The following is an 11,626-nucleotide window of genomic DNA, read 5'->3' on the forward strand; positions in this document are numbered from 1 at the left end:
CCCGGACCTGCGGAAGCGCTACAGCTTCTGGAGCCTGAGTGTCGGGGGCGCCCTGGTGTGGCTCTCCATGTACGGGGTCAACCAGGCCCAGGTGCAGCGCTTCATCTCCTGCAGGACCGAGCGCCAGGCCCAGTGGTGAGTCCCCACGTGTTAACGCGGGCCCTGGGAAGCCCCCCCAGACCTTAGCTGGGCTGAAGGGCTGTACACATGAAACAGACTTTTTTTTGACTAAATGGACTTATTTGGCAAAGGGATGTTTAGCTCATTCCAGATAGTATTGTATACTATTTTTAGAGATTTAAATGTTCATGGGGGGTGGGGGATTGGGGGTGTTAGTGGCAAGGGTGTCTGGCTTCCAGGCGAAAGGAACTGGGTTTAATCCCTAAATTCCGCCCCCTAACCTATAGGCAACCTTCACCTGCTTGTAAATGACTCCCCTACAAGTCAATACAAGGAGCTGTAAGTCACGCGAGTCGCTGTATAGTGAGACTGCCGGTGTTCCGGTATCGCCGGTAAACAGTGATGGTAAATACGAGTGTTTGCTCTTGCCTAGGTCTTTGTTCGTGAACCAGATTGGCCTGTGCCTGGTGGTGGGAAGTGCGGCTACGTGTGGCATTGTGATGTTTGCGTACTATAGCAGCTGTGACCCGCTGCTGTCCGGGAAGATCACCTCTGCTGACCAGGTGAGGAAACGCAGTCTGAGGTGGAGGCGTCGCTTGGCATGAGTTAGGAGAGGGATGAGAGAGAGCTATGATCAGCAATTGATTGTGATCTCATCAGCAGTCGCGGCTGATGAATTTTGCCATGAAGGAACAATTTAACTATTTAGCACTGCAGAATGTTTTGGAATGAATCCAGCTATTCTACTAAACTAACAGAGCAGAATGATTATGAACATATTCCCTTTGCCGGTACTTCACTGCAGGTTGCAAGGAGTTGGAATTCTGAAAAACTAAGATAACATCCGTTCAAATAAAGTATTAGTCCGTTTGAGCTTTTATCTCGGATATAAGAATGACTAGAAACAGTTTTTGTAATAATGCATAATTGGTCAATTGTGTGTGTGTTTGTTTTCTTCAATAGTACATGCCGTATTTCGTGCTGGAGATATTCGAGAGCTATCCGGGGTTCCCAGGCTTGTTCCTGGCCTGTGCATATAGCGGCACGCTAAGGTACTGGAATCACGATTCAAGATACAAGCATACAGAGTAGTAAGATAAAATGTGGCGCATTCCAACGGCAAAAACAAAACAAGGAAACGACTGACAAACAATGGACAAGGTTACACAGTCGTAATCTGCTCTAGAAGGGCCGATAACAAGAACAAAGACCAAAAGGGAGTCAATTCAGCATCACATTAATACATACAATTATACATTAAAAAGTTAAATAAGCCTAAACATGTATGTATCGCTTCATGAACATAAGGCGGACAAAGGTGGAGCGATGTAAAACATGGACAGGGTGGATGTTCAACTGGAGTGGATGCCAAGTTCACCTAGACAATGTCCGCCATGTTGTCAATATGCGTTCAGTCGTTAAGCCCTTCCTCCCTGGGATCATAAAGTCCTCTCCGTCTAATGGTGTGGCACGCCTTCCCGTTTCAACAGCACAGCCTCCACCAGCATCAACGCCATGGCAGCCGTAACCATGGAGGACCTGCTGAAGCCCCACCTCCACAACCTCCCCGAGAAGAAGTTGCTCCTCATCTCCAAAGCCCTGTGTAGGTCCCGCCTGGCCCCTGGGCATTACCGCAATACCAAAGGCCCCTGAGCATTACCGTATCAACCGTTTACTATTCAGTACGATTTAGCTAAGTGGTTGGCGTCCAGTTCTTAACCTTCCGAGAACAAACGGAAATTCTTAATTTTTTTTTATTCTTTTTTAATGTTCCTGTGGCTATTTAATAATACTCTGCAACATTCATGGCAAACTTGAGGAGATAATTAAGATGTGTGTGTGTGTGTGTGTTGTGCTCTCAGCGTTTTTCTTTGGCTCTTTGTGTATCATCGTGGCTGCTCTCTCCTCCCTGCTGGACTGGGGTGTTCTTCAGGTATGGATCCATCGATTTGAAAGTTACCATTCAGAAAGGAGTGTCCAGTGTCTTATCTTTGTGATGAGGCGTTGTATGAGATGGTTAATCAACGCTATGACTTTAATCCATAGCTTTTATAACTAGCCTGATTGTAGTAAGATAACACGGTAGTTTATTACCCCCAGGCGGGAAATAGACGGAAATAGATAATACATCGATGAGATACTTCCGTTTAGCGATGAAACGGTTACCGGTTTTACGGTAATCCGCAGTCAAATTCCCAAAGGTGATTAATAACGTGTCAGAATGAATTGGCATCACTGTGTTAATAATATAACCGTTGTTCCACCTTACATCCCTCGTCAACGTTAACCAAATTTAGCAACAGTGTCCCGGTCGCAGGCTCAGCATGCGACGCGAGTCTGTTTTGCATTCAATGGATAACATGACCGAAAGCAGTGGAGGCACTCAAAATGTAGCCTTCGAAAAAGACCCTCTTACCTGTCTGTGCACAAAGTGTAGGGGAGCGTACCTATGTTCCCCGGATCCTATGCGACCCTGTGAGCAAATCTTTTTTTCGTAGGATGGTAGGGGCAAGTACTGCCTTTTTCGCCTCTGATTCGCCTGTGATTGGTTAGAATGTCTCTCCTCCAATTGGTTATGGTTAGGGTTAGGTTTAGGGTAAACCCTCACCATAACCCCAAACCTGACCCTAACCCTTTGCACGCGGGGAACATAGGACCTGGGGAACATAGGAATGACCCCAAGTGTAGCTACGTCAAGGCCACATGGTGCTTAGTGGCTAGTTAGCCCTTACCCTTAGCGTGAACGTGCAAAATCGAGGGGATAGGGTTAAGGGGTGATTGGGATTTGGCCTTAATGTTTCATTCATTCCGAAGGGTCCGGGTGAAGCCCTCCTCGGCCCAAAAGGAGGAATTAGACGAGCGCAAAACCGTCATGGCCGCCAGACGTCTTTGTCCAGTGTGACGTCTGGGACGGACGGCGCTGTAATGTGGTGTGTTGTGGTGTCCCCTGCTCCCCAGGGGTCCTTCACGGTCATGGGCGTGGTCAGCGGCCCGCTGCTCGGCGCCTTCACCCTGGGCATGTTCTTCCCCTGGGCCAACCAAGTAGTGAGTATCACACAAGGTCCTCATGGGGGTCATTACAGCCCACTAATCAATATCGTCACTGTGTTCCAAATAACGGTTAACGATTTATTCATTACCAGGCACACACATGGACACACTTCTGTGCGTTCATGTGTGTGTGTGTGTGTGTTAATGAATAAATAGTTGAAACCTTTTATCATGATCAATAAAAGTAAACCATTATTTGGAACACAGTGTATTTAGTAATGTATTTGCACTAGGGTTTGTATTATGTTAAGGGTATGATTGAGGGTTAGCATAAGTATTAGGATCAGTATAAGGGTTAGCATCGGTGTTAGGATTTGTATTAGAATAAGGGTACGTTTTTAAAATGGGGTTAATATTAAGAGTAGGAGATGAGGTTTGGTATCAGGTTGACGGTTAGTGTATTAAATAGGGTAAGTGTTAATATTAGGGTTAGTGTTAATGACAGGGTTAGGGTCTTTATTTCCTGCCACACTGGTTCAATCACTTTGTCCGTCTTCACCCCAGGGCGCTTTATCTGGTATGGGTAAGGGATAGTATTGGTTCCGCGGTTGGTGTGAGTGGGTTTTAGTATCAATGCTAGTATAAGGATCGTTTGTCCAGCCCCTCCGTCCCGCCTGTGCCCCAGGGTGTTCTGTGTGGTGTGGCAGCCGGGTTCAGCGTGTCTCTGTGGCTGGCCATCGGCTCAACCCTCTACCCACCCAGCGCTGAGATCATGGGGGTCCTGCCCCTCCTCGGAGGGGACTGTTCACCCAGCAACGACTCTCTCTCCGGCAGCCTGGTCACAGAGAAACCCTCCTCCATTGTCCATCTTCATCCAGAGGAGCATGAGTAAGGCCCATGTCAGCTCACTGAAATGTCTCATGAGGCTCAGTTTAGGACAGGGGGCTATGGGTTATGGTGTTTACATGACAGATAACATCAAATAAGGATCGGGATTTATAGCTGTCTAGATTGGATTAAGGATGCCGGCTTTTTTGTTTACATCTCAATGAAGAAACCTGCTTACTGTTAATGCACTGATTAAAAAGAGATAATGACTTCAAAGTAGATAAATGATATAAACAAAGTACATTTCAGGCTTTTTGATTTCGAAACAAGGGAGGGATTTAACCATTTTATTCTGAGGTGACTACGAGGAGAGATCAAGTACAGAAGTAGTTGATAATCATGCCGACCAGATAAAAAGTAACCATCATGTTATTCCCCTGCTCCACCACTAGAGGGCTCCATAACTTCTACTACATGTCCTACCTCTACTTTGGCGCAATGGCAACCAGCACGGTCATCCTGGTCGGGCTGTTAGTTAGTTGTGTAACAGGTGAGCAAATTGCTGAAATTATATTAACTAAATTTGATCTGTTAAAACCATACTTTAATCCCTTTTGATATACTTAAATAGGTGCATGTATTTTTATTTACATCCGATTTTCTTTGCTGAATGTCTCTAGTTTTGCACTAATTCTCAGAAATCAAATGTTCTAGTGTTATACCTCGTCAGTCTCCAGACAAACTAAAAACCAGGCAATGGGATGACGACGTCCTTATACATACAGATTAAAATAAGAACCGTGGTCTCGATTCTTTCCGATGCAGGAGCCACAAAGAGGAACACAATAGGGCCGGGCTTGCTATGGTGGGACCTGCATAAGTTCAAACTGGTACGTTAACCTATTTCCCTGCGGCGTGTTGAAAATACCCATGATTTCCAGTGGACCTGCCCTCTGCTGACACCCAGGGTCTGTTGTCTACTCAGGGAGAATCGGACAGCCCCCACCCTCAGATGGTCCCTCTGAATGCGGGGCATAGGAAGGGATCCAGCCGTGAGGAAAACAATGACGTGGGAATTATAGAGCTACAGGAGGACCAGAATAACAAGAGAGGGAAGCTCTTTGGAAAGAGTCGTTTCCGTTTATAACACAGCAGTTACACACGTGATAACCGCAAGGCTGCTTTCTGATGTGGTGGCACCTTACATGGTAAAATGGACCATTATCCTTTTGTTATTGGTTCAGCAAATGTTTTTTTTGCTGCAACGAGGGTATGTTTTTAAGGTACTGTTGATTAAGATGCAGTAACTGTTATGTACTGTTTTGTATTTAATTGTTTCTTGCTAATCTTTGAGCAGTTAAATGTAAATATTTTGTAGATTTGTATATTTCTATCTAAAATGTTATTGTATGACACGAGAGCTCTGAAAGTCAACTATTTACAGATAAATGTATGACATTTGAACTAGGCCTACTTTCTCAAGGGTAATTTCTCTGGAATGTTCCCATATCTTCACCTGTTCATACCTGTGTCTCTTGCTGCTGATAGATGGTGGTAGAAACTGACAATGACAGAATTGTTCTCTGAGAACCTGGAATAAAGTGTGGATTTAGAATTTTGTTCTGTATTCTCTTTCAATTCATTCATTTACCTGCAGTTATCCAAGGCAGTTTATGTAAGGGTGTTTGATCAATTAATCCAGAAACAACCGTCACATCCTATAACTGATTTATTTATTTTATAGATAAAAAAAAGCTGGCCTGCCCATATCTCTTTTTTACCAGAACGTCCCGCCGCAGGGGCATGTCCCATGACTATCGACACTCCCAAAACCCGTGGACATAATTTTTTGGATTGTGAAAGTCTCCCTCCTATTTACTGGGAGGGGCTCAATCTTACATACTGCGACTTTAAATTAGTAAGCAGCTCTAGGAAGTCAGACATGCGGAGCAATATTGTTAACTTTGGTTTAGCCTGACCCTGATCAATGTTAAAATGCAACACAACCGAGGAGGACTATTTATTTGGTTCTCAATTTATTACTCTTCTTGGTAAAAAGGAATATTTCAACACATCCTATAACATTGCATCATTTGAAGACTAAACAGAAATCTCTTCGATGTGGAACGGTGCTCTATGACCTAAACACCCATGATGGTGCACACTAGTCCCGCAAAGCTCTCCTTCCTCTCCGGCTGCGCATCACCAGTCTTCTGCGGCCCGGTTCGAGTCCTCCTCCGCCACCGCACAGTCCAGATGCTGCACCCCGGGCAGTGCCAAGTCTCTCTCGTTCAGCTTCTCCAGGAACGAGGAAAGCAGACGTTTATTCAGGTGGTCCGTCTGCGTCCTTTGCACCTCCTCCTTGGTCAGGTTTGAATCAGTTTCATCTTCTTCTTCTGCTCCTTCCTCCCCCGTCTCGGTAAGGGGCCCAGGGGCCGCTGGTAGCTCCTCGGACGGGCGGCGGTGGTTGAAGGACACGCCGTTCGCCGGCTCTTCCTCCGCGGTCTCCCGTATCGGCCGCGCCTCGGAGTCCACGGTACATTCAGCCTCCATTCGTGATGCTAAAGACGTTTGCAGGGCGGCATTCCTCAGCTCTTTTAGTCGTTTATGGTCCAGGTCGTTGCGATGAGGTTCATTTTCCGCCGTGTTGTGGTGGGGAGGCTGACTTGCTTGCTCCATAATGTCCTGCGTCATGAGCACCGACTGCGGAACATCGTCCCCTAGCGGATAAGTAGCCTAGGGTCGTTCAGACAACCGACCCATGACTGGCATCACCCCACCTCACACGCAGTTTCATTTATTCACCCTACTAGAAAGCAGCAAACGTTATCCAATGAGGAACCGAATGGTAAAAAGTTGATAATCGGACTGATAAAAATGTATTCTGAAACAATCAGAGATACATGAAGACAGCCTGTTGGTGATGCGTGCCGAAAATCGACAACCCCTCGAACCTATTTAAATACAGCAAATCTGCCGAGGAGATATTAATTCCATATGGATGTATGTATAACTTATTTTCACTTTACATTTTACACATCATAGTTAACATACAATATACATCTAATATACATATCAAGAATATACATTTTAAACAACAGATTGGTTTCAGACACAGCCTAGTTCCGAATGGACTCAAATATGTATCCCTTTCTCCTTAAAGGGTGAATATGAAAAGAGAAATGTACATATAAGCATATATGTATAATACAAGAATGGAGTCCATGCATAGAGAGAACATGACGTCATCACAGTGCGCTGCGCTCTGGACGAGGCGGTGGCGGACGCCTCTTCAAACAACACTGTCATTTAGGTACGGGCTCTATTCTGGTTCTATTCTATTATTATTTAGAGAAATACAAATGTCTAGAGTAGTGCCTTTATTCATTTGGGAATTTTAAATGAAATAAAAATGTTTTGCCTGCATTTTACATCAGATTAACGCTTGCGGATGCCTACTAGAAAACAACAGGCGTTCTTATTATGAGAAAGAATATGTGAATAATATGGTTGGTATCATATTGTGTTACGTTTGGTCATATTTATTGTGTTTTATTACACAGTTAGGATTTCTCTTTACCGTTGGAATACATAACGAAATGCCACTTTGCAATACTAGCATTGCCTGGATAACACCACCTATCGTATAGCTTAACGGTACCGTACCACATATTATTCAGAACCAATTCATGTAATGTTGAATGTTCAACTTGATCCGTATTGGTGACCCCAAAACGACAAAGGTCATCTGTAACTCTAATATGTCTAAAACGAACTGTATTGTCAAATGTCAAAGTGCAATCGAAAAAAACCTGCAACGTTGTCTCCCGCATAGTTGGCATCAGATTAACTTGGGATGCCTAAGAAGTTCCAGGGTGAGAACTCCAAGGCTGTCACGGCCAAAGCTCGCAAGGCTGAGGCTCAAGCCGTGGCAGACGCCCGCAAAAAGAAGGAACAAGAGGATGCTTTGTGGACGGAAAATGACAAACATGTCCTGAAAAAAGAAGCGCGGAAGGTAAGCCCCCCGACAAGCCCTGAAAACAGTAACTATTTAAGTTTTGATTCTAGAATATGAGGCAACCTGTTTTGCTACAGTTAATAAACACATTTGTATATCATAGCAACATGTATGAAGACAGTAGCATGGTCCAAGTCGTTCAGGAATAAGAGAGAAAGTTAGAGAAAAATCGCCAGAGAAGCTAGGCATTTTGCCCAGATGTTTTACATCTGGTTTTAAACGTGGAGCCAGACACAGTCAGGATCTGAAATGAACACCTGCCTCTGCCAAAGGCGGATAAATGTGACCATTCGGCAGCGCAAATATTTACCAAAAATATAGTGGTTCCACTCTGGCAGGAGATAAACAAAAGTCTAGAAGTGCATTTTGGACCCTGGTCATGGGCAATAACTATCTCAATGTCCTAACGCGTCATCATCTTAACTAAGTATTCCTCAATGTGTTCCCCCTATTCTGTCCCCGGTTTCCCCCCCAGGATGACAAGGAGAAGCGGAGGTTGGAGGCCCTGGAGAGGAAGAAGGAGAACCAGCGCCTCCTGGACGAGGAGGCCTCAATGCTGAAGGGCCGGGCCACCAAGGAGGCTGCGGCGGCGGCGGCAGCGGCTGCAGCCGGGGGCAAGGTGACCCGCGCCCAGATAGAGGAGACCCTACGGGCTGAGGAGCAGCAGCCAGGCGCGCCTCGACCCAAAGGTAGACCCCGTCCTCTGGCTGAAGAGAGTAACACTGATCTAACCTTTTAGATCTAATTGGTCCAAAATACTGCATCCTTTTCTGTGCAGCTTTATAAGAACGACCATTGCATGGATTCAGAGGGTTGACGTGTTTCACTCCCAGCAAAAAAAAAACTGGGTTTGATCCCCAATGAACTCAGTCTAACTGTAGGCTTCCACGAGAAAGATGCCTAGCATCTACCTATGCCACCTTCATTAATTCACTTCACACATTTCCTTGGATCAAAGCATCTTCTCAGCTGCTTAATTATGACTAATAACCATATATCCCGTTCACCTTTCAGAAAAGAGCCACCTTGAGACCCCATTGGAGGAGAACGTGAACCGGATCGAGCCTGAGGAGGGCAGTGTCGCTGCCCGGACGATAGAAGACGCTATTTCCGTGCTCAGGTGTGTGTGCTCAAGGCTCATTGGTTGGTTGTCATGGCGGGGTCAGGCTCTGTTCATTAACGGAGGCCCCCTGACACCCAGGAATAATCCACTGGGTCCATCCTAGCCTCATTTAGTTCAGGATTAAAAAAACACTGGATAAATGTTAAATGATATGATAAATGTTCATTCAGGTACAAGAGAGAGTTCGTAAAGCATATTTATCGACATAATGTAGCCATGCATGTATTGTGATCTATACTGTATACTATACCGGCCTATGAGGCCTCTTGGAGAATAATAGACTAAACAAATAATATTTGTGTTGGCTCATGTCCTCCTCCTACGCATGTCCTCCTCAACCTGTCCTCCTCTACCTGTCCTCCTCTACCTGTCCTCCTCTACCTGTCCTCCTCCTACCTGTCCTCCTCTACCTGTCCTCCTCTACCTGTCCCGGCAGTACGGGACCAGAGGAGGTGGACCGCCACCCGGAGCGGAGGATGAAGGCGGCCTTCGCCGCGTTCGAGGAGGCCCACATGCCCCGCCTCAAGATGGAGAACCCCAACATGAGATTGTCCCAGCTGAAGCAGATGCTGAAGAAAGAGTGGACCAAGTCGCCGGAGAACCCGCTGAACCAGCGCTTGGCGGCCATCTCCAACTGAAGGCCTCCCGGCACTCACGCTACAGTCGCTCTAACCTCGTTCACAAGCCCAAGCAAGCTAAAATTCTCACTATTTTGGAACAAATGGTTCTTAGGGTCGATGGCGAGAGTTGCTGATGAAAGCCGTTACCGCGCACTTAGACGGACTCACTCCAATGCCCCGAGGACTTTCAAGAAGGCTCTTAATTCTACGCAGCTTTTGCGAGCTAGCTAACATCGGCTTAGTTTTTTCTTCTCATCATTGCCCTTAATGACATTTAAGTTTACGAACCCCACCTCCTGAAGAGGATTCTCTGCATCTTATGAGTTTGATTACGTTGGGCTCAACGAAAGTTGAGACGTCAAGCATTGTTTACGATATTTTGAGATGACAGTAATTAATTCAAGGGTGCTACTCCATGACCGTATCAACTATCTCATTTAACGATTTACAATGTTTTTGCTTTTGAGTGCTCGACTCTCGGATCGGTCTGAGCAGGGCTGGACAATAATGTGAATAAAGTCAGGCATTGATTCACAGCAACAGTTTTCCAGAATATTCTTGGTTCTCTTGAGGAAATCTTTAATTAGAAACATCGTTTTCAATTATATTATACGTATATTATACATTATACATGAACCGTAACGCTGCTAATCAACAAATTTATCGAAATACATTTTTGTCAAACATAAAAATAAATAACACTGCAAACCTGACCACTAAAGCAATTTAAAGTATTTTAGTATCTTAAATTGCATGAAGCATTCAAGTTGTTCCTTGTTAAATCAAAACGTGCATTTGGAAAAAATAGTCCTACTTTCAGAATTAGCATTTCTGATCAGTACTCATATTGACAAATGCACACTTTATGGTCAAAACTCTTGCAGCACTCCAATTTAGTTCAGACACATGACAGGCAGCATGGATAAACCATTAGACTCAAATTCATCTGCAACAAATCAATGACAATTACAACAACCAACAACCAACCAAATAAATGGTTTTAAATGTCCGTCCACCCTGGCGATCGGGATGGAGACGGTCGCACATGTAACGGTTTAGTGGTCTGGAAATGAGCCTGGTAATACTTAGTTTGGTGTCACCGCGGGCCACAAAGGCTTTTGACTGCACAGCGAGATTCCCTGACCAGTATGCTGAGGCGGCATTCTGTGGATGATGGGGCTGGGTGGATCTGGTAGCATGGATGGAGAGAGAGACGGATAAACCGGACACATATTGGATAAGAAACGACACATTCCCTCCTTATAACCGCTATTTATTTGAGGGGAAATTGTTGAAGTTTAAATCAAGGGTTTGTTAACTTAAAAAAAAAAAAGACAAAATAAAGTAAGTCACGAATGATAATCCAGTACTATTGCTTTAGTTGAATGTTAAAATATGACAGAATTGCCTGCCTTAATGTGAAACAAAACCAAAGTATTGAAATATTTCAATTAAGCAGGCCGGTCTCTAGTCTCACCGAGGACCCCTCTAAAGTGTGACCTGCCCCCCCCTGACATCACTAACACCGACAGTTCAATCGTTTACATCAACCCCCCCCCATCCCCCCCTTCACGTCTCTTAGAAGCCTATCAAACGTCTCTTTTAACCACTTTGAAGTGTCTCCACAATCACCTTTTATACTCTCACAAAACCAAAGTGGTCAAAGCTGTTCACGGTCACAGAGAAAGAACGCGTTCAACCAACCAACCAAAATTCCATCGTTTAATTTGCATGTATATGGTCATCCAATACCACGTAACAAATATACCGTCACTTCCTGGAGCTCAGAGAGCGAGGACCCCTTGAAGGCCCTCCCATTCGCCGACCCCATTGTAGCCTTCACTGGGTCAAACGAGACACCTGTCCAGCCGCCTCCTTGTGGCGGGCCAGATAAGAAGCTTCTGTGAAGGCCGTGTGATGAATGAG

General features: G+C 45.1%; 2 protein-coding genes across 5 annotated transcripts in view; both read left to right on the forward strand.

Annotated features, from left to right (window-relative positions):
• The window catches only part of slc5a5 (solute carrier family 5 member 5), a 10,471-nt gene extending 4,901 nt beyond the window's left edge, over window positions 1–5,570 (forward strand). For both annotated transcript variants that reach the window (XM_056604020.1, XM_056604021.1), the window contains exons 7-16: window positions 1–135; window positions 554–683; window positions 1,084–1,172; window positions 1,611–1,723; window positions 1,983–2,053; window positions 3,079–3,165; window positions 3,797–3,999; window positions 4,392–4,489; window positions 4,765–4,829; window positions 4,925–5,570. The exon at window positions 1–135 is cut by the window's left edge and continues 6 nt beyond it. In XM_056604020.1, coding sequence (XP_056459995.1) covers window positions 1–135; window positions 554–683; window positions 1,084–1,172; window positions 1,611–1,723; window positions 1,983–2,053; window positions 3,079–3,165; window positions 3,797–3,999; window positions 4,392–4,489; window positions 4,765–4,829; window positions 4,925–5,086 — 1,153 coding nt within the window. In that variant the 3' untranslated portion in view covers window positions 5,087–5,570. The remainder of the gene's footprint in view (window positions 136–553; window positions 684–1,083; window positions 1,173–1,610; window positions 1,724–1,982; window positions 2,054–3,078; window positions 3,166–3,796; window positions 4,000–4,391; window positions 4,490–4,764; window positions 4,830–4,924) is intronic.
• A 1,076-nt stretch (window positions 5,571–6,646) lies between these two features.
• ccdc124 (coiled-coil domain containing 124) lies at window positions 6,647–10,268 on the forward strand. Of its 3 annotated transcripts, XM_056604023.1 has the most exons (6): window positions 6,647–6,942; window positions 7,103–7,252; window positions 7,775–7,954; window positions 8,433–8,646; window positions 8,972–9,077; window positions 9,517–10,267. In XM_056604023.1, exons 3-6 carry the CDS (start codon window positions 7,796–7,798, stop codon window positions 9,716–9,718), a joined length of 681 nt encoding a protein of 226 aa, XP_056459998.1. In that variant the 5' UTR covers window positions 6,647–6,942; window positions 7,103–7,252; window positions 7,775–7,795; the 3' UTR covers window positions 9,719–10,267. The 3 variants fall into 3 exon arrangements, with proteins under 3 accessions (XP_056459998.1, XP_056459997.1, XP_056459999.1); XM_056604022.1 differs by lacking the exon at window positions 6,647–6,942 and having other exon boundaries at window positions 7,003–7,252; XM_056604024.1 differs by lacking the exons at window positions 6,647–6,942; window positions 7,103–7,252 and adding an exon at window positions 7,262–7,448 and having other exon boundaries at window positions 9,517–10,268.
• The last annotated feature ends 1,358 nt before the right edge of the window (window positions 10,269–11,626 follow it).

The sequence above is a fragment of the Gadus chalcogrammus genome, chromosome 12 (assembly GCF_026213295.1).
Source record: "Gadus chalcogrammus isolate NIFS_2021 chromosome 12, NIFS_Gcha_1.0, whole genome shotgun sequence".
NCBI classification, from domain to species: Eukaryota; Metazoa; Chordata; class Actinopteri; order Gadiformes; family Gadidae; genus Gadus; species Gadus chalcogrammus.